This window comes from Dipodomys merriami, unplaced genomic scaffold, assembly GCF_024711535.1.
Source record: "Dipodomys merriami isolate MVZ:Mamm:240054 unplaced genomic scaffold, mDipMer1.0.p SCAF_60, whole genome shotgun sequence".
In the NCBI taxonomy this organism is placed as follows: domain Eukaryota; kingdom Metazoa; phylum Chordata; class Mammalia; order Rodentia; family Heteromyidae; genus Dipodomys; species Dipodomys merriami.
The window spans coordinates 7,264,272-7,284,675 of record NW_027206180.1 but is presented as its reverse complement, the minus strand read 5'-3'; the positions used below and the strand labels follow the sequence as shown (position 1 = coordinate 7,284,675).

Genomic DNA, 20,404 nt, shown 5'->3' with positions numbered 1-20,404 from the left:
GGCCTTGGCCGCTCCCCTTCTCACGCCCGAACCCCAGCGGCGTGGGCCGCGCGGGGGCCCCGGAGCCGCCGCTCCAGACCCGGTGTCACCGACCGCCCAAGCGAGGCCGCGCGGCGCTCATCCATCCCACGGCGGCCCGGGCCCAGCGCGCTGCCCGGGCTGGCCTCGAACCTCCCATCCACGGGCGTGTGCCGCTGGGCGCCGGCACGTCTCCCTTTGACGCCCTATTCACAGGCAGAAACCCCTCTGCCTCGCGGGGAACCCTCGCGAGAGACGCCCGGCCCCACGGGGCTCTCTGCACCCCAGCCCCGGCCCGTGGGCCTTCGCGCAGCCCCTGGCCCTCCTGAGGGTCACCCCATCACTCCCAGGGAAAAGGCTCCTTCCGGGGGGCGTTAGCAGTCAGCGCCACAGGCCGGGGAAGGGCCCCGACACACGCACTGCGCCCCCGCCGCGCGTCCCGGTGACAGATGCGAGGTGATCTCCCACGAGACGCCAGGCCAGCGCCCCAGCGCCGCCGCAGCCCGGGTGGCCAGGGCTCTGCCGGGTGCGTGAAGTCGGGTTCATTAGGGAGCCGCACGGCCGTGTTCGGGCAGGAAGAGACTTTATGGCAGTTCAGGAGCGCGCGCTGCAGGAGCGCGAGGCCCAGGCCGGGCAGTGAGGGGCAGCCGGGGCCCCGTGGGGCCAAGTGGGGAAGGGGCGGGGAGAAGGTGAGGGGCGGGGCCAAGTGGGGAAGGGGGCGGGGAGAAGGTGAGGGGCGGGGCCAAGTGGGGAAGGGGCGGGGAGAAGGTGAGGGGCGGGGCCAAGTGGGGAAGGGGCAGGGAGAAGGTGAGGGGGCGGGGCCACGCCGGGGGCCACCGTGACCTCAGGGCCTGGGATCCTCCCTTCTCAGCTGCGCCAGTTACCCAGGTGACACACCGCACGGCGGGGCAGACCTCACCGGCTCCTCACAGCCAGAGCCCCCGGCCCTTCTAGTATCTGGGGGGGTCTCAGGGGGAGGGGAGGGGAGACCGTTGGGCACATGGGGCTCCCCAGATGGGTTTCCCCGCGGTCTGTCCATTAGGCTGTGGACAGAGACGAGCTGTGCGCCAGGGTGGGGGTACCGCCAGGGCCAGCATGGTGCTCTCCACTTGGACTTGCAGGCCTGGGGGAGGAGAGGGCTGTGAGGAAGAGGGAGAGGCGGCAGGGAGGGGCGGGGGCGGAGCGGGCACCTCTGCGAGGCAGTGACAGGCCAGGGCCAGCAGGGCCAGGAGAGCCAGGACTCCGGCGGCGATGGGGATCCCCAGGGGCATTTGCAGCCCCTCACTGTGCTGCTGAGGAGAGGGGAACCGAGTGAGGGCCTGCGGAGCCGGGGAGGGGGCGGGGAGGGGTGTGGCTCTCACCTGCTCCGTCCAAACCAGCTGTTTCTGGAACCAGGTCATGATTGCTGCCTCACCTGTCAGGAAGAAGTGAGGCTGCGGCTGTGCCCCTGATGGGCTCCACAGCTGGCTCAGCTGCCCCCACCCCCAAAACCTTCCTCTTCCCAGGGGAGCCCCAACATTCTCACATCTCACACCCCTCCGGCAGTCACTGCACCTCCAGGCTCAGCCTGCCTGCCAAGGAACCAGCTGGCCTCTCTCAGGAGCCATCTCAACCATCGAAAGTGAAACCCTGCTGTCCCGGGCCGCCTGGGAGAGGAAAGGGCAGGGAGCAAACAGAATGGACCTGGGGCTTCCCATGCCGGAGCCCAGGCCCAGCCCAGCGCCAGACAGCAATTTCCCGCAAGTCATGTGGATTCCTAAAGATAGAGCCCCAGGCGCCCACAGGAGGGCGCGCCTGAGTCTGCATGGCTGGTGTCAGATGAGACCAGCGCGGCCCCTGCTGGCCGTCGCGGCGATCTGCAGGAAGACAGCCAGTGTGGCTAGTTTTCCCCAGCGGTGGGCATTTAGTGGAATCTTCATAGGAAAATGGAGGCCCAGGGAACCCAAGAAACTTGTCACGAGGGGACATGGTGGTTCAAGCCTGAAATCCCAACACTGGGGAGGCTGAGAAACAGAGGTGAAAAGAGGATGGAGAGCCCCAGCTTTATGGTAAGATTGAGGGAAAGGCTATGTCTCAGAAGACAGCGAGACAAAGAGATGGAAAGAGATCAAACCCTCCAGCAGATAAAAGGCAAAGTTGAGGGAGATCTGGTGGCTCACAACTGTCATCCTAGCTACTCAGGAGGCTGAGATCTGAGGATCCCGGTTCAAAGTCAGCCTGGGCAGGAAAGGCCATGAAACAAACCACCAGAAAACCAGAAGTTGCACTGTGACTCAAGTGGTGGAGCGCTAGCCTTGAGCTGAAGAGCTGAGGGACAGCGCCCAGGCCCAGAGTTCAAGCCCCACAAGGCAAAGTTGAAGTGAGATTTCTGAAATCTGGGCCCCTCAGAAACCAGGCAGGTCAGGAGGCAGCGGGAGGGGGCATAGACATTCCGACACAGCAGGTACCCAGCAAGAATGCCACGTGATAATGAAAGCCAGTTCCTGCCACAGTCCTTGGAACTACAAAGCTTGCTGCCAGAAATTGAGAAGCATGAACCAATCACACACACACACACACACACACACACACACACACACACACACACAACTTGCTGAGCTCCAAGTATCAGGACAGGTGGACAGGGAGCTTGGAGGCCAGGCCTGGCCTGGTTGACCTTCTCCCCCCTTCTGCCCCCCCCCCCCCCCAGAGAGCACACAGAATATGTCTGGTATTTCCCTTTGTGTTGGTGGCAGCAACATGACACTGCTCTGACAGCTGGGCCGTCTAGAAAGAAAACTGTGGGGACAAGGTCAGGTGCCCTGAATCCATGCTGGGGTCCACCCTCATTCTGATGGGCTCTCAGAAAAGGCTGGGCTCAGAGGTGACGCACCTACCTCTACACTCAGCTGAGCCAGAGGGCCAAGCTGAATCTGCCTCTTCCCTTCTTGGGGGAAGGGGGGGGGCTTGTGACAAAGTAACCTGACTCCTCTTCTCACCTACAGCCCCCCACTTTATGCTATCTACCCTACTAGACTGGGCAAGTCTGCTATTACATGCCTCAGAGGGAGGAAGGGCACTGCCCACCCAGCCTGGGACATTTTTCTCCCACTCCTGCGAGCTGTGGCCCCCTCCTGTCTCTCTGCTGCCCCCACGTGGCCAGTCTTTCCCTGCGAATCTGCTTCCTACTTCATTAACAAGCCAGGGCTGCGCCTCACCTCCCTCAGGTCCACCAGAGTCAGGGTCTCAGACTCCAGTGCCCCTAGGCTGGTCTTTGCCCCTCCCTGGACTCAGTCACCCCATCTGTGAAATGGCTTTATTGAAAATCCTGCCCAAGGAGTGTGCATAAGCCCCAGCTGGGGTCCATGCACTGAATCCTGCCTCCTCTTACACTTCACAACCTGCCAGTCCCCGGTTGCTGAGGACCTCCCAGCTCAGGCCATGTTCTGCAAAGTGGGGAGACACGGACGCCCCCCAGGGCCCAGGCTGTGTAGACAGGCTGCTGCCTGAAAGCAAATGCTGAGTGTGGGCTGCTGTGTGCATGCGTGCGTGCATGCGTGCATGCGCGTGTGCAAAGGCTACTCGTTGTGGAAAGGACCGCAGCCTGTGTCCGAGACACTGCCCGCCTCCCTCATGCCTGGCAATGGGATGCCTCCTCCCCGTCCCTCCCTTTTCGTGGAGACGGGGCTCTGCACCCCTGCCCCCTCAGCCCCCGGGGTCCTTTCCGTCCCTGGTCCCGCCAGAGGGGCTCCGGGCACCACCCTGCGCCCACAGCGGGCTCCTGATGGCGCTTGTCCCTGGGCTGCCCCCACCGCTGTCCACCCCGCCGTCCACCCTGCTGGGGTCTCGGCCAGGGAAGGGGGGCCTGCAGGTGCTCCCCGGGTTGCCCCCAGATGCTCCCCAGGTTGTCCCCAGGTGGCCCCTAGATGCGCCCCAGGTGCTCCCCAGGCCCTCTCCTCAGTGGCGGCCAGCCCGCTCCTGGTGAGGCCGGCTTGGTAGGGAACACCCAGTACGGGATGCATAAGATCCCCCCAGGAAGCCCCCGGACCCCAACATCTTCCTGGGCGGACTGGGGTTCGAGGGCTGGGTGCCCCCGCGGGCGGCGGGCCGGGGGCTTCGTGGGTCTCGGGATGGTGAGGGATGTGGGCGGGGCGCGGCCGCTCCGGGTCCCCGGTGCCCCCGCCCCCGCCCGCCCCCGCACCTGCGCTGGCCTCCCCCCAAGCCCCAGGGGCAGCGGGCAGGCGGAGCCGGAGATCAGAGGACTCGAGTCGGCGGCCCGGGGGAGGGGGCGGGGGATTTCCCCCCACGCTTGCCCGGGCCTGCTCCCCTCCCCCTCCCCGCCAGGTGGGGGGCACCGCCGGGGAATTCCACCGCCCCGGCTGGGGTCCTCGCGGGGAGGGGGAGGCGCGGGCACGCGCAGGGGCGCGGGGCGCAGCTGTCTTCCTCCCCAGACGCCAGCTGCCCCTGCCCGTCCGGGGCTCGGGTCCACGACTCCTGCCCGGCTCGCGGGTGCGGGGGGCAGGGGGCGGCGGGGACCTGCGGAGGGGGGGCGGGGGGAGGTCACGGTGCACGCGCGGCCGGGGGGGCGCGCGCTTGCACGGGCAGGGGGCGTGCTGGTGCCCTGGGCGCCCCCCGTGGCCTCCCGAGGGGTCCCCGGTCTGCCGCTCGCCGGGAGCGGGGCGGGGCGGCGCGGGGTCCCCGCGGGGGTGGCGGGCGTGGGAGGCGTCTGGACCTGCAGCCCGCGCTGGGGCGCCGGGCGGGGCGCGCGTGCCCGGGGCGGGGCGGGGGGACTCGCGGGGGGGCGCGGGGGGCGGCGCGGCGCAGTGGAGACCCGGGCGCGGGAGCGGCAGGGTGCGAGGCGCCGCGGGACGGAGCGCGTGCGGAGGCCGCGGCCCCGCGGGCAGCGCAGCGGGGACGGAGGTCGCCCCGGCCCCGGGGGTCGGAGGGGAGACACCCCAGGGGCCGCCGACCCTGGGCGGTGAAGACCCCCCTCCAGGAGATAGTTAGACGGGCGGGGGGCGGCGCCACCCGGAGCGAGACGGGACCCGAGGAGGGGCCGGAGGGGGACAGACCCCGAGCGGCCGCTCCCGGCCGGGGGCGATGGGGGCCCGGGCTCTGCGGGGCCTCCTCCTCCTCCTCCTCCCGCTGCTGCCTCCGCGCGGGGCCTCCGCGGGCCGCCTGCACAGCCCAGGTGAGTCGGGCCGCGGCCAGGGCCAGGGTTCGAGGCTGGGGAGGCGGCGGGGCGCGGGCAGGTGCCCGGGTCGGGAGTTGGCACCCAGGGGTCGGAGGAAGGAGACCCCGTGAGGTACAGACCCGACCCCCCCCCGCCCCGCCCCGGTCCTGCGGCGGTCTGCAGGCCTGTCCGAGTGCTTCCAGGTGAATGGCGCCGACTACCGAGGCCACCAGAACCACACGGGCCCGCGCGGGGCCGGGCGCCCGTGCCTCTTCTGGGACCAGACGCAGCAGCACAGTTACAGCAGCGCCAGCGACCCCCAGGGCCGCTGGGGGCTGGGCGCGCACAACTTCTGCCGGTGAGGGGCGGGGCCGTGCGGTGGGCGGGGCCTTGCGGTGGGCGGGGCGGCCGTGGTGGGTGTGGCCTTTGCAGCGGGGGACATGTGCTGGGTGGACCGCGTGGTGGGTGTGGCCTGCATGGTGGGCGGGGCGGAGGGCTGCGCGCGCGCCAGCGCGGGGTCCGCCTGGGGGACTTAAGGATGCGGGCCTCGTTGGCACTGGGATGGCAGGAGGTGCGCAGAACCCCTGGCACTACAGGTGCCAAGACTAAGGTGCCCGACTAAGGCAGAGCCTCAGACCGGAGCTAGGAGAGAAGAGCCGGGCCTCGGCGGGTCCGTGCGCGCGGGCTGCGGTCAGCCTGCGCCTGGAGCGCGCAGGTCCAGCAGGAGGCCACCTCTCTACTGACCTGAGCAGCTCAGGGCCCTCCGTCTGCGCTTCCGGCGGGGTTTGGAGGACAGGGCCGGCCGAACAGGCCCAGCGCCGAGTTCTTACGGGCAGAATCAGAAACCTTTAAAAGACACCCGAGTCTCCGGGCTCTGCGGTGACTTCTGGCCCCGCCGTCGGAGGTCGGCGTTCAGAAGCCGGTGGAGACGAGGAGACCCGGCTCTGGGGGAAGAATCTGGCCTCCAGCCGACGTGCTCCGCCCTGTCCACCTCCCTCCCACCCACAGGAACCCGGACGGTGACGTCCAGCCGTGGTGCTACGTGGCCGAGACGGAAGAGGGCATCTACTGGCGCTACTGCGACATCCCCACGTGCCACAGTGAGTGGACACGAGTGGACGGAGGTGGGAGCGCCTTGTGTGGCCTCGGAGGGCGGGGCCTGACTCTGCTGCCCCCTCAGTGCCCGGGTACCTGGGCTGCTTCGTGGACTCGGGGGCGCCCCCAGCCCTCAGTGGGCCCAGCGGCACCTCCACGAAGCTCACGGTTCCGGTGTGCCTTCGCTTCTGCCGCATGAAGGGCTACCAGGTACTGCCCGCGGGGCCCCACGCCAGCGACCCCCGGCTGCATCTCAGCACCCCACTCTCCGCACTCCGACGGCCAAACCCACACACTGACTTCCGCACCTGTGGCCCGCTTCCCCCTGCCCACCCCTCCGACCCCGCCCCTCCCCGGAGACCCCTGCCGCCGGGCTCACTCGGTGTCCGCTCCCAGCTGGCGGGTGTGGAGGCTGGTTACGCCTGCTTCTGCGGCTCTGAAGGCGACCTGGCTCGGGGACGCCCGGCCCCCGCCACCGACTGTGACCAGATCTGTTTCGGACACCCAGGCCAGCTGTGCGGCGGCGATGGGCGGCTGGGCATCTACGAAGGTGAGCCCTGGGCAGGGACGGGGGAGGGTCCCGACGCGCCCCGCCCTCACCGGGGTGGGCTACGGGCAATCCCAGGGGCGGGTAGGGGACAGTGCTGAGCCCGGGGGCAGCACCCGGGAAGGCGCTGGGGCCTGAGGAAAGAGGCCGAGCCGACCTGGGGCCTCGCCGGGGCTCCGAGGGCTCCGCTGAGGATCTGTCCCCGGCCGAGGGGGCGCAGCCCCGCTGCCCCCGGGGGTGCTGACGGCCACCCGCCCGCAGTGTCCGTGGGCTCCTGCCAGGGAAACTGGACCGCTCCTCAGGGGGTCGTCTACTCCCCGGACTTCCCGGACGAGTACGGGCCGGATCGGAACTGCAGCTGGCTGCTGCGCCCGGCGGGGGCCGCGCTGGAGCTCACTTTCCGCCTCTTCGAGTTGGCCGACCCGCGGGACCGCCTGGAGCTGCGCGACGCGGGCTCCGGCAGCCTGCTCCGCGCCTTCGACGGCGCCCGCCCGCCTCCGGCCGGGCCGCTGCGCCTGCGCACCGCCGCGCTGCTGCTGTCCTTCCGCAGCGACGCGCGCGGCCACGCGCAGGGCTTCGCGCTGGCCTACCGCGGTGAGCCCCGCCCCGGCCCCGCGCCCGCCCGCCCCGGCCCCGCGCCCGCCCGCCCCGGCCCTCACACCGCTCTCCACAGGGCTGCAGGACGCCTCGGAGGACGACGCTGCCGCCCCCGAGGGCTCGGCGCACACCCCCGCAGAGCCCCTCGACGGCGCCAACGCCAGCTGCAGCCCCAGGCCCGGAGCTCCGCAGCCGGCGGTGGGAGGTGAGGCCGGCGGCGCGCGGGGCGGGGCGAGAGGCGGGCGCAGCCGCTGCGGGCCCCGCCCTCACCGCGCCCCTGTGCCCGCAGCTCGGGTCTCCTCGACGGTCATGGCCATCTCCGTGCTGCTGCTGCTGCTCCTGTCGCTGCTGCGTTTGCTGCGCCGACGGTGCGGGCGCCGGGGCAGGGCCTGAGGGCGGACCCCGCACCGGGTGCCTATCGCCTCGGTGTCCCGGGACACGGAGGGAGCCTAGTGGGGAGCCGGGGCCCTAGAAGGGAACGCGCCTAGGAAGGGACGCCTGGCTTCCCGAGGGGGCGGGCGTGGGATTGACGGCGGAGCAGGCAGGAGGCTGGAGACGGGGCTGGGCTGGGCCCAGCTGACGTGTGCTCCCTCTCTAGGAGCTGTCTGCTGGCTCCGGGAAAGGGGCCCCTGGCCCTGGGGCCCTCCCGGGGGCCCGGGAGAAGCTGGGCTGTGTGGTATCGCCGGCCCCGAGGGGTGGCCCTGCCCTGTCCCCCCGGGGACCCCCAGGCGGAGGGTCCCGCCGCGGGCTACCGGCCCCTGAGTGCCTCCAGCCAGAGCTCCTTGCGCTCGCTCATCTCCGCCCTCTGACCCGGGACCCCGGGGTCCGTCGGACCTTCCACCATCACCGAGATGGACATCTGAGACTTGATGCCACAGCCTACCTCGGCCTTCTCCTTTGAAGGCAGCGCGGCCTGTGGAGACCTCGGACGGGAAGCTTTCGGTGCCGCCGTGGGATCCTGGCCTAACCCTAGAGGTCCAAGGGGTTGGAGGCCAAAGGGCAGGAGGACCCTAAGCGCCTCCCCCAACAATGGACCTCGAAGTAGGGGTGGGCTTCTGGGTTCAGAGGTCACTGAGCTCCTCCCGAGTTGGTCCTGGACTACTGTCTCCAATTAGAGGTCATAGGTGAAGATCCACCATAGACTTTCAATAAAGGGCCTGGAGACCTGGAGACCTGGTGCTGACCTTACGTTCTTCGGTGGAGGGAGCTGAGCGAACGGGGGCGCTGGGCGGAGCCATGCGGGTGTCGGCGCCGTGGAAAGGCCGCTCCCCGCAGGAGTGCCGAGGACCCGGGCGCCGAGGGCGGGAGGAGAGAGGGAGGCGGAGGCCGATCGTGGACCGAGCGGTTCAGCCCCAATCTTCCTCCTCCGGCCCTGCCCTCTGTCTGCTGCGGGTCCTGGGCGGGCCGAGGGCGCGCCTAGTGTGGGCGGACGATAACTGGGAGTGAACTGGGCAGAGCCGGAGCTCGCCGAAACCTGGCTGGAAGAGCCGGGCCTAGCCCGACGGCTTCGGGGGGCTTGGGGTGTCAGGGGCCAGTCTAGGGTCCAATGTGGGTCCGCACCCGAGCTGGGCGGGGCTGGCCGGCACGGGGCTGGGACGGCAGCACCTTGGACAGAGCCCCGCTGGCTTGGGGCGGGGGGGGGGGGGGAGGCTGGGTGGCGAGGGGCTGCGCCTCGGAGGGCGGGTGTACAAAGGGGGGGTGACGACCTGGCCTTCACGCTGGAAGCCAGGATGCGCGACGTGGGGCGCGAGGTGCCGGGTCACTGCGGGCCCCGAGCCCCGAGCCGGAGCCACCCCCGTCCCACCCCCGCCCCGTTGCAAATGAGCCTGGAACCGCAAGTATTACGCTGAGGGGGCGGAGTCTGGGCGGCCCCGGGGCGGAGCCACCCCGCGCACGGCGCCCATTGGCCCCGGCAACGTCTACGTCAGGGATCCAGCGCGCGAAACGCGGGCTGGGCGGCGGGGGCGAGGAGCCGGGGTGGAGCCTGGCGTCCGCTCCCGCGTCCGGCCGCGCCCGTTCCCGGGGCTGCGGCGACGAGACCAGCCGCGGACTCGAGCTCTCGATCCCCCGGAGCCCGCGCCGCGCCGCGCCTGCCCCGGGCGGAACGCGGCGGCACTGCGCTCGGGCGTGCGGGTCCGCGGCTCCCCGGCGCGGGGGCGTGGGGCTCGCGCGTGCGCAGCGCGAGAACGGAGCGGGCCGGGACCCCGGGCTGGCGCGCGAGCTGCCCCGGCGCGGGGCCACCCTCGGACACGCGGGCATGAGCTCCCCAGCGCCGCGACCCCGCTGAGGAGCGGGGCCTGGGGGGATCCGGAGGCGCCAGGCCGCCGGCGCTGCGGGAGGCCATGGCGTTCCTGGCGGGGCCCCGCCTGCTGGACTGGGCCAGCTCCCCGCCGCACCTGCAGTTCAATAAGTTCGTGCTGACCGGCTACCGGCCGGCCAGCAGCGGCTCCGGCTGCCTGCGCAGCCTCTTCTACCTGCACAACGAGCTGGGCAACATCTACACCCACGGTGAGCCGCGCCCCGCTCCGCGCATCCCGCGCTCGCGACCTCCCCGCCGCAGGCCGAGGAGCGCCCCAGCGCGCGGGTCCCGGGGTGTCCCGTCCCGGCTCCACCGGCAGCGGCCGTGACAAAGCTGCCATTGTCCCGAGCCGCGCTGCCAGCTTCCGCTTTCCCGGCGGGGACCGGAGAGGGGAGCGGGGAGGGGGGGGACTGGGCCCCTTTGGGCCCCTCATCCCGCCGAGCCCCCGGCAGCGTCCGACCCCTTCGGGATCTCGGCGCCCTGGGCGCCTCCCGCCCCCCGGCGCCGGTCCTAGAGATGGGTGTGAACTGGCCGGGAGAAGCCCTCCCTTCCCGGGGCCTGGGGCCCGGCCGCCCCGCCGCCCTGCCTTCCCGCCTCCCCCGTCCGGGCAGCCCAGCCTTGGGGCTCCGCCTGGCGGTGGCTCCGTCCTCCCCCCGCAGCGCCCTGCCCCTCCTCCACGGCCCGCAGAGCTCTTGCTGACACAGCCCTGCCCGTCCTTGAGCTGCCCCGGCTTCTGGGAGGGGGGGGGCGGCGCCAGCTGGACTTAGCCAAGGGTCCTTCCCCAGGGAGGGGCGATTGCCAGGCCTGGCCCCTCCGAGAGCGGGCAGCTGGCGCCCCCAGGTGACCCCCCCGAGAGACAATGCCAACTCTGGAGAGGAGGGGCGCAAGTCTCCAGGAAGAGTCCGGGCTGGCTGCGCAACTGGAGGTCCTGAGAGGAACCTGGGGCGGGGGGATTGCTCCCTCATTCTGGCTTGCTCCTGCCTGGAAGACAGAAAAAGGCCCATTTGTGTGGACACTTGGGGGAGGTGCTCTGCAGGTCATGCCTCCCCGAGGCGCGTCTGTGAACACCCCGAAGAGCAGGCCTGCTGGGGTCCTGCCATTTCCAGGATGCTGCCACTTGCTGGGCGGGAGCTAGAAGTCCCGGCTCCTAACTCTGTTGTTTGCTTCCTTGCGGGGCTCACCTAGTGTTTTGTTTGTTTGTTTGTCGGTCATGGGGCTTGAACTCTGGGCCCTGGAGCTATCCCTCACTCTACCACTTGAGCTACAGTGCCACTTCCGTTTTTCTGGTGGTTTATTGGAGATGAGTTCCACGGACTTTCTTTCCTGCCTGGGCTGGCTTTGAACCTCGATCCTCAGATCTCAGCCTCCTGAGTAGCTAGGCTGACAGGCGTGAGCCACCGGCACCCGGCTCGTCTCGGGTTTGCTTGGCTTCCACACCTGTTTCCTCACCAGCAAAGTGGGGCTCGTCATCTCTGCTCCCCAGAACTGTTGAGCCACCTCGGCAAGCCGTTTCTGAAAAGTCTCCAGCCCTGGGTGCTGCATGGCGGCAGCACCCACCCCTGTCTGGCAGCCGGGTACCTGTGATCCTAGCTACTCAGGAAGCTGAGGGTTCCTGTTCACAGCCAGCCAGGGAAGAGAGATCCCAGAGATTTATCTCCGACTGACTGGCAAAAGCCAGTGTGGAGGCGTGGCTCAAGTGGTAGAGCACGAGCCTGGAGTGGAAAAAGCTGAGGCCCTGATTCCACCCACTGCAGAGCCGTCCCAGCCTCGTCCTGTGCCATCTTCAGCTTTTCAGACACGCTGTCTTCGATGCTGAGCTGATGGACGGTGGGTAACTGTCTCCCTCCTCCCCAGGGCTGGCCCTCCTGGGCTTCCTGGTGCTGGTGCCGATGACCATGCCGTGGAGTCAGCTGGGCAAGGACGGCTGGCTGGGGGGCACACACTGTGTGGCCTGCCTGGCGCCCCCGGCCGCCTCTGTGCTCTACCATCTCTTCATGTGCCACCAAGGGGGCAGCCCCGTGTACACCCGGCTCCTGGCCCTGGACATGTGTGGGGTCTGCCTGGTCAACACCCTGGGTGAGCCAGGGCCCCGGCGTGGGGGAGGGCTGCTGGGAGCCCTGGGTGGGAAGGGGTGGGCAGGCTCTGGCTGACCTGCGCTCTTTGCTTTCTCTCTGCAGGAGCCCTGCCCATCATCCACTGCACACTGGCCTGCAGACCCTGGCTGCGCCCGGCGGCTCTGGTGGGCTACACTGCCCTGTCCGGCGTGGCCGGCTGGAGAGCCCTCACCGCCCCCTCCACCAGCGCCCGGCTCCGGGCCTTTGGTTGGCAAGCTGGGGCCCGCCTCCTGGTGTTCGGGGCCCGTGGTGTGGGGCTGGGCTCGGGGGCTCCCGGCTCCCTGCCCTGCTACCTGCGCATGGATGCCCTGGCACTTCTCGGAGGGCTGGTGAACGTGGCCCGCCTGCCAGAGCGCTGGGGACCCGGGCGCTTCGACTACTGGGGCAACTCCCACCAGATCATGCACCTGCTCAGCGTGGGCTCCATCCTGCAGCTGCACGCTGGGGTGGTGCCTGACCTGCTCTGGGCAGCCCGCCACGCGTGTCCCCCCGACTGAACAGCCTCCCCAGTGGCCCTGGGACACCTTTCCTCTTGCTGGTCTGCAAGGGCCTGCCCAACACTGTTCCCTCCCCCCTCTTAGCCCTGGAAGCTTCCAGAGCCAGGGACTTCCCAGCTGGGACCCCTGGTCTGTTCATTATTCCCTATGGATTTACCTCTTCCACCCAGGCTTTGGAACTCCAACTATCCTGACGCCTCCCCTCCTGACTCACTCCAGGGTACTGTTTTGCTGTGCCAGCTGGAAGGACACTTCTCCCTGCGCCTCAGTTTACCTTTGGTAACTTGCGAGGCTTGGGCCAGAGGGCCTCGAGGGTTCTCTCTTGCCCTGACAGTTGAGTTTTGCCAATTGCCTGTGGCTGCCAGCCCAGAGCCATCACCCCATCCCCCTCACCCACATCTCCTGGGTCCCTGGGGAGCCCCTGCTCCCATCTCCACCCTGCATGCCAGCTCCCCCAACGCCAAAACCTCACCCCTCCCGGCCCAAGAGACTGGACGGAGTGAGGGTGAAGGACCAGCCCCTTCTCCCAGGACCCAGTGGGTGTCACCCTTCGTGTACCAGTCGGTCAAGAGGCACATGGTGGCGGCTGCTTGATCCAGCAAGCACAGATGGGGATGGGTGGCCCTGGACCCAGGCCCCTGGGACCAGGCTGGTCTTCTACCTTCAGTGCCACGGTCTGAGGACATGACCTGCCCACCAGGGCTAGGCCCACTCAGGAAATCTGCTCCTCACAGTGCATCTCTGCTCGCCAGAGGCCTGAGACTCTGCGCTGAGCGGGGCTCAGCCTGGAGGCCAGATCATCCCGGGGACTCAGGACCCTGGGCAGCATCAATAAAAGGACCGGAAGTGCTACGTGGCCATGTGAGCAGGCTTGGGTGCACCCAAGATTCAACTTTTATTAGACACAGGAGGGTCCAGAGGGACCCCAGCTTTCTGGGAGGAGGGACAGAAAAAGGGGTCAATGGTTAAAAGCACTGAAGCTGGGCCCACAGCTCACGCTGGGTCCAGTGAGTCCTCAAACAGGCTGAGGAGGTTCCGAGGTTCAAAAGAGGGAAAGGAGCCCCGGGGAGGCTCTGTGTCCATGTCACTTAGGTCCTGGGTGTCCCTTGGGAGAAGGAGGAAAGAGGAATGACACTCTGGAATTCAAAACCAGTCCTAGCCAGCCCAGTCCCCAGGCTGCTCACCTCCACATGTACCTGCCCTGGGGCGTGGATGTGCTCCTGGTGGCCCGGGACAGAGCAGGCTCTGGGGAGAGCGAGGGCCTGCAGGGAAGTGAGTGAAACAACCAGGCCTCAAGGGGTGAGTGGTGCGGGGTAAAACCAGGTCTGGCCTCCCACGGCTCCAGGTCCACAGGGGACAGCGACCCTGCACTGCCTCTGAGCACCTTGTTCCCTCCACCCAGCCCCTCCCGGAGGCCTCTCCTCCTCTTCAGGCTAGACAGACTCTGAGGCTGATGTCAAGTGAGCTTTTGGTAAATGGAGCTTTTCCCGCTCTGAGATGCCTGGAGCAAGGGACACGCTGCTGTGAGGGAGTCCTCCCAGGAGAGCGGGAGCACGTGTCTTTTCTGTGCTGCGGTTTCTTAATTACAGCCTCTTGGCCACCAGACACCTGGGACTCAGGTAGTTCTCTCGGGGCGGGTGCTCACTGGGCTCTGGAGGCGTCTACACCAGGGAAGGACAATGTCTCGTTCCTGGGCAGTGGCAGCCTCTGCTGAGGAGGTGGCTGCACCCCTGCTGACCCTCTCCCTGCCCTTCCTAGTGTGGCGCTGTGCTGTGATTACTGTCCTGTACACAGCCATATGCACGCAGGCCAGGCCACGCTGCTCAGGGTGTGACAGAGGCCAGGCTGGAGGCAAGGCCCAATGCATCTGTCTCCGTGAGGCCCCAGCCTCCTCCCATGTGCTGCTGGCCAGGGATTCACCACCCTGGGGGCGGGGTCTCACCCCCCTAGGCTGTCATCATCCCAGGTGCTGGAGAGGCTGCTGTCCAGGAGGGGGCTGCAGGACGGTGAGCCGGGAGGGGTGGCCGGCGGCCCCGGGGGCTGCAGCCAACTTGTGGGGTGAGCCAGGCTGTGCCAGAGCCAGCAGAGCAGCGTGAGCAGGGCCTAGGAGATGGAGAGGACAAGCACAGCGGCTGGGATCTGAGCACTTGGGAGGCTACGCTGGAGGATGAGGAGCTTGAGGCCAGCCTGGGCTACGTTGTAAGTGGGAAAGGGAGCCGGCGGCGGTGGGAAGCACGCGGGCAGCCATCACGGTGGAGCATACCTGCCACAGGGCCCAGCCACGACTCAGTGCGTCTGCAGCCAGGCACCACACAACATTCCAGGGCCTGGGCTGCCCCAGCATGGGCAGGGCCAGCAGGGCCTTGGCTGTGGCCCGCAGCTGGGGATCAGGCTCCAGCATCATGACAAGGACGGAACGCAGCTCAGCAGACAGACCTGTGCACAAGGCCGGGCTGTGTCAGGGGTCCCAGCCCAGCCGCTTCCCCCGCCACTGGCCCCGGCTCTTGGTCCCCACTCACCAGCAGTAAACTCGGGGGGCAGGAAGCCCCGGCGCAGCTGCTGCCAGCCCTCCCCACCACGGGGCAGCTCCATGTTGCAGGCCACTTCCAGGATGGTGAGACCGAGGCTGGGAGGACAGGGACAGGGACAGAACTAGCAGAGGCAGCCTCAGGACAGATGCCCACGCGGCAATGAAAGGGCAGGAGAGAGTCTACCATGAGCCAGGGGGATGGCGTGAGGAGGGTGGGGGTTCTGAGGAGGCCCCCGGAGAGCCAGTGAACCCCAAGCAGCACAGAGACCTTGTTGTAGAGTGTGCACACACCCCTGTGGCAGACAGGCTGTAATGGAGGCCCTCCAGAACCCCACCAACAGACACCACGGTTTCTAAATCATCACAGTTTTCCTGTGATCACAGGTACCACTGATGGAGGCGGGGCAGTGGCTGGGAACCCAGGGCCTGTGCCCGGCCACGGTGGCAACTGGGGACTGGGGGGACTGGGGCAAGGCCCTAGCTTCTCTGCGTCATTCCTTCCTGGGGTGGGGTACAGTCACCACTCCTCCTATGGAGCTGTGAGGAGAGAAAGGGGCTCCAAAGGCAGCACTGATTTGAGCAGCTTGCTCTGGGGACCTCAGGGCTAGAAGGCGGCCAGCATCTCTGCAGCCTGAGGCCAAGCGTCTGACCTAAAGCCAGGCCGGGACGTCCCTCTCTTTGGTGACCACCGGCAACATCCTCCGCCCCCCAGTCCTCACCTGAACACATCTGCGGCTGTTCCGTATGAGCCCTGCAGCAGCTCCGGAGCCATGTAGCGGGGGTCTCCCTCCTGGGCCTCGACCGCTCCGGTGGTACCCAGCTCCACCAGCAGCCCAAAGTCACCCAGCTTGCAGCGACCCCGGCGCCCCAGGAAGATGTTGGCAGGCTTGACATCCAGGTGGACCAAGCCCTGGCCATGCAGGTGGGCCAGAGCCAGCAGAGTGTCCCGCAGGTAGCCCCAGACCTGGGCCTCGGGCAGGCTGGCACCCCAGGCTTCACAGTGTTGCTGCAGGCTGGGCCCACACAGCTCTGTCTGAAGGTACAGGATGCCGCCCTCTTCCCAGGCCTGCTCCAGCCGCACACAGCGTGGGTGCTTGCCCACCTTCTCGTGGCCACCTACCTCAGCCAGCTTCCGGGCCCGGTCCTTGGGGCCCCGGAATGGTGACATGGAGCGCTTGACTGCATACAGCCGGCCGTCTTCCTTGGAGCGAACCTGGAAAAGAGGTGTGGTGGCCCACAGGCAGGGGCGAGGGACCATCAGCAGATGCCATGAAGATTTCACATATGGGGGAGAGGAAAGTTGTAGCACTTAGGGAGACCCCCTACGTACAGAAACAAAACTGACAAGCCTCCATTGGTAGGGTGGTGTGCTGGAGACGCAGCAGAGGTGCAGGCGGGGCGAACCCGTGCGTTCTGCCCCATGGACTGCCCAGGGCGCAGGACAATGGGGCAGTGTGCTGTGCTACACAAGCTTTCCTCTGAGGAGAGCTGGTTCAGGGGCCAGGCTGCTGGCGCGTGTAATGAGATTGCCTTTATATCGTTCTGTGCCAGGGAAAGCTATGGTTTTAAAGAGACTGTAAGTCAGTGGAAAATGAATTAAAAAAAAATAAAGGTGGTAGGCATGGGGTAGCTTTGAGCCTGCCAGTCTGGGGGGGTGGGGCGGGGGTGGGGGCATGCATTTAGGCCAGCTCCAGGAGCCAGGCAGGGTCTGCCAAGAACCCCAGCACAGTTGGATCCAGATGGAGAAATGTCATCCCGGGGCCACGCAGGCTGCGCCAGGCTCTGGAAAAGAGGCCGGTGTGCTGGGGGGGTGGGGGGGGGCAGCCCCAGAGGGGCTTGCAGGAGGGCTTGGGAGAAATCTAAACACAGAGGGAGGGCTGTCAGCCCAAGAGAGATGGACTGTGAAGGGAGAGAAAGAAAGAGAGAGCGTGTACAGGCTGTGCAGGGGAGTGAAGGATGGGATCCCCAAGGCGAGCCTGGGCCATGACCCCTAAACTCACCTTGAAGACCTCGCCATAGGAGCCATGGCCCAGGCGGCTGAGTCTCTGGAAACTCTGCTGGAAGAAGGACTCAGGCCGGCTGGGGTCATACCCAGGACTCTTCAGGGGCTCTGATGCCTTGTCCTGGAATGACACCCTTCGGGGCTGGGGCTGGTGCCAGCCAGGAGTCCGAGGAGGGAAGAGACGGCTGATGGGGATGCTGCCCTTGGCAGGAGGCCGGGGTGGGAGACTTCGGCTGAGGCCCCCAGGTCTCTTGAGGGAGAAGCCAGGCTCTGCATGGCGGAAGTAGGCTGGTACTGGAACAGGGGTACCACTCAGGGGCGGTGGGGTACCCTCAGTGGGCACAGGCATGGCCAGCGTGAGCGGCTGAGTGCAGTGTGTCCTCTCACACAGCGCCGGGTCCTGAGAGCCCAGGGCCAGGTCTCCTCACACACATGGAGGCCCAGGGGCCACAGCACCTGCAGGAAAGGCAGAGGACAAGCAGTTGCACACTGGCACCCCGCGACATCTTGGAGGTAGCAGAAACATGATGTGGAAACCATGGACTTGTGGCCCCGAGTGTCTCCCAGCCCAGTACAGAGATTAAAGAGAGGTCGCTTGGAGTCAGACACCCGCATGTCCAGCTCCCTCACAACCAGCTGTGCAGCTCTCCAAGATCTTTTTTTTTGTCAGTCGTGGGTCTTGAACTCTGGGCCTGGGCGCTGTCCCTCAGCTCTTGAGTTCAAGGCTAGCGCTCTACCATTTGAGCCACAGCCCCACTTCTGGTTTTCTGGTAGTTAATTGGAGCTAAGAGTCTCACAGACTTTCTTGCCCAGGCTGGCTTTGAACTGCGATCCTCAGATCTCAGCCTCCTGAGTAGCTAGGTGTGAGCTACTGGCACCCGGCCCTTCCAAGATCTCGAGGGGAAAATCTAATTCCAAAATTTAAAAAAATACTTTTTTGAGAAGCTCTGAGTTGCAGAAGTTTCTCTCACCCTTTCACTCTCACAGTTGTAGGTGCCAGAACAGATTCAGTGGGGTCCTACTTTCAGGATGGCAGCCTGGGGTCCCACAGGCCTCTCCCCAAAGACACGGGAAGAACAGGTGAAAATGACAACCAAGCACCTGAGGTCTTTGAATTCAGCAAAGGAAGAACCCTTTGCCCAAGAAACCTACCAAATCTTGGTAATTGCATGTATATGGCGCCTTGGAGCCCTATAGGCCAAGAAGCTGGAGCTTCCCCTCCCCTCCTGCCAGTTAAAGTGTAGGTATCTGCTAGGAGGGGGCAGGTTCTGTGCGCTTCTCAGCCCCTCCCCCCAGCTCCATGTGGCCTACAGGCCAGGGGCCCCCTTCTTCTAAACCTGCCCCCCTCAGGGAGGAAGCTCTTGTTGAATTCAACAAGCTGTGGAGCCAGATGCCCCAAACACCAGTTCACTCACTTAGAAGAGGAAAGCCCAGTGACCAGAGCCACTGCCCTGCACAGCGCTGCTCCTCAGGCCTCAGCGCCACTCGGAGCTCAGCCCATGGCACAGCTCCAGGCAGGATCTTGCATGGGAGAGGTAGGGAGTTGAGAAACAGAGAGCCCTGATTCTCTCTTCCTGTAAATAGTACATACTTTGTGACAGATACTGATTTCAGGATAATGCCTCTGACACATTAGTGCATATGTACTAATATTAGCCTTCTAAATTAGTTTTTCAGATCTGAGACTATTTGAATTTTGAGATTCAGCTGGTGCCCAGAGTCTACAGACCTGTAGTTCTGTACTGGCTCCATGGAGTAGACTTAGCTTTGGTGCGGGCATAAATGCTATCATAAACCAGGCTCTGGGTTATCACTGGGAGGACACACAAAGCACAGTTAGCTGTCCCATGGTGTCAGGGGCTGTGTCGGCAGTGGGGGCCGGGAGGGCTGTGGTGTTGTTACAATGTTGGAGCTGAAAGAAAAACCAGAAAGCTACTTGGAAGGGAAGCCACAATGTTTCCAAAGATGCCAAACCTTCCAGGTGTTGACTTCAGCATCGGTCATCTGAAGAGTGGCCTCCCGGGCTAGGGGACAGAGCTTAGTGGGAGAGGGGCACCAGAGGGCGCAAAGCCTCTCTCCCGTCCTTGGGGACCTTCAGCTGCGTCTATGGACTTCCAGGATCCCGTGGCAGGGCTGGGCGTGTAGCTCAGTTGGTGGAGCCCTTGCCTAGCAGGGGAAAGAACCCCACACACCAACCAACAAGGGGGAGGAAAGGAAGGGGGGTGGAAGCAGGGGAAGAATCATACTGCACACTTTGGGAAGTGGAGAACGAGGATGTCCGGATCTCGCCACGGGCCCAGGACCTCACCCTCTCACGGGACAGGACGCGCCGGCTGACCACGGGACGGCTAGACTGTGAGTTCCTCCGGGGCAGGGCAGCGGCTGAACCGGTTCGTGGAAGGGGGGAAGGAATCCCTGGCGAAGAACAATCGGGGTAGCCGGGCTGTCAGCGGGGAGCGGGGAGAGCCGGCGGCGGCGCAGGGCACGGGATGGGAAGCGGGGAGGGGGGAGCCGGGCAAGTACGGGGAGAGGGGGGGGCCGAGAAAGGGGCGCCTAGATCAGAGGGGAGGCGGGGCGGGGCGGGGCGGGGCGGGAGGGGCCTTCCGCCGCGGCCCAGGGCGGGGCCCGCAGGGCAGGACCGCGCAGGGCAGGGCCGGGCCGGCCCAGGGCGGAAGGGAGGGGTGGGGCAGCCCTCGAGGGCGGACGGACCACCGAGGGTGGGCACTCGAGGAGTGGGTGAAGGCGGACGCGACCAGGAGCCGCCCCGGAGCGCGGGGCCCGGGCCGGCCCCTCCCGGGAGCCCTCCCGGCCGGGGCTGAGCTCACCTGGGACGGCGGGGCGGGGCGGGGCGCGGCAGCGAGGTCCCAGATTCCGGGTCGCCGAAGGCTACAGGAAGCTTCAGGACGGTCAGGACAGCCGGGGTCGGCCGGTGGCGGCTCCGGACGCCCAGGGGAAGGGCTCTCCCTGCGGGGTGAACGGCCCGTGAACGCGCGCGGAGCCGGCTCGCGCCAAAAATTCCAAACCGGCCTCGAGGCCCCGCCCAGGACCGCCCACCGCCACGCCCCCTTCCGCCGCGGCTCCTCTAGGGCGCCGGCCTCTGGCCCCGCCCCTCGCGTCCTGCGTGCGCGCCGCCGCAGCCCCGCCCCCTGCCGCTCGCCGGAGTTCTCACTGCGCAGGCGCGCCGCGTCCCGCCGCCGGCGGGGGTCGGGGCTTGCTGCGGGGCTTCGAGCCCGGCGAGCAGGCCGGCCGCGCGGAGTCTGCCCGGCGCCTCCACGCCCCACCCCGCTCAGTTCCCGACTCCCAGCGGCCTCCAGACCCTGGTTCCGACACCCGCTGTCCTCGCTGGACTGCCTTGATTCTGGAGTCCATAAAAGGAGCGGCCGCAGCGCTGGGCCTGGGAGGCGAGGCCGGGGCGGGGCCGCGCGCACCAGGTCCAGCGCCGACCCCCGGGCCCAGGCCTCCTGACCGGCCTAGTGCCTGAGGGGAGACGCGCCCCACTTTCCCCCATGGTGCAGGCGGGAGCATGAAGTGCCACCTCTTCCTGGAAGCCCTC

The 20,404-nt window shown here is 66.9% G+C and overlaps 3 protein-coding genes and 1 long non-coding RNA gene across 9 annotated transcripts; 2 read left to right on the top strand and 2 right to left on the bottom strand.

Annotated features, from left to right (window-relative positions):
* Positions 1–592: 592 nt before the first annotated feature.
* Positions 593–1,681, bottom strand: LOC138814490 (uncharacterized). Its single transcript, XR_011368018.1, has 3 exons — positions 1,544–1,681; positions 1,380–1,432; positions 593–1,141 (listed from the first exon to the last, which is right to left on the bottom strand). It is a non-coding gene; the product is annotated as an uncharacterized lncRNA (long non-coding RNA).
* A 3,416-nt stretch (positions 1,682–5,097) lies between these two features.
* LOC138814489 (kremen protein 2) lies at positions 5,098–8,560 on the top strand. Of its 3 annotated transcripts, none has more exons than XM_070003385.1 (9): positions 5,098–5,188; positions 5,354–5,528; positions 6,179–6,270; positions 6,351–6,475; positions 6,779–6,815; positions 7,074–7,406; positions 7,486–7,614; positions 7,699–7,777; positions 8,008–8,560. In XM_070003385.1, the coding sequence occupies exons 1-9, from the start codon at positions 5,098–5,100 to the stop codon at positions 8,216–8,218; spliced, it is 1,272 nt and encodes a 423-aa protein (XP_069859486.1). In that variant the 3' UTR covers positions 8,219–8,560. The 3 variants fall into 3 exon arrangements, with proteins under 3 accessions (XP_069859486.1, XP_069859485.1, XP_069859487.1); XM_070003384.1 differs by having other exon boundaries at positions 6,662–6,815; XM_070003386.1 differs by lacking the exon at positions 7,699–7,777 and having other exon boundaries at positions 8,008–8,206.
* Positions 8,561–9,433: 873 nt separating this feature from the next.
* LOC138814613 (progestin and adipoQ receptor family member 4) lies at positions 9,434–13,171 on the top strand. The gene is made up of 3 exons (XM_070003663.1): positions 9,434–9,917; positions 11,563–11,784; positions 11,886–13,171. Exons 1-3 carry the CDS (start codon positions 9,752–9,754, stop codon positions 12,317–12,319), a joined length of 822 nt encoding a protein of 273 aa, XP_069859764.1. The 5' UTR covers positions 9,434–9,751; the 3' UTR covers positions 12,320–13,171.
* A 24-nt stretch (positions 13,172–13,195) lies between these two features.
* LOC138814611 (membrane-associated tyrosine- and threonine-specific cdc2-inhibitory kinase-like) lies at positions 13,196–19,860 on the bottom strand. Of its 4 annotated transcripts, XM_070003659.1 has the most exons (9): positions 19,677–19,860; positions 19,160–19,266; positions 16,850–17,307; positions 15,569–16,062; positions 14,839–14,945; positions 14,583–14,755; positions 14,262–14,422; positions 13,504–13,581; positions 13,196–13,424 (listed from the first exon to the last, which is right to left on the bottom strand). In XM_070003659.1, the coding sequence occupies exons 3-9, from the start codon at positions 17,198–17,200 to the stop codon at positions 13,313–13,315; spliced, it is 1,476 nt and encodes a 491-aa protein (XP_069859760.1). In that variant the 5' UTR covers positions 17,201–17,307; positions 19,160–19,266; positions 19,677–19,860; the 3' UTR covers positions 13,196–13,312. The 4 variants fall into 4 exon arrangements, with proteins under 4 accessions (XP_069859760.1, XP_069859761.1, XP_069859763.1 ...); XM_070003660.1 differs by lacking the exons at positions 19,160–19,266; positions 19,677–19,860 and adding an exon at positions 19,105–19,151; XM_070003662.1 differs by lacking the exons at positions 19,160–19,266; positions 19,677–19,860 and adding an exon at positions 18,581–18,756.
* Positions 19,861–20,404: the final 544 nt, after the last annotated feature.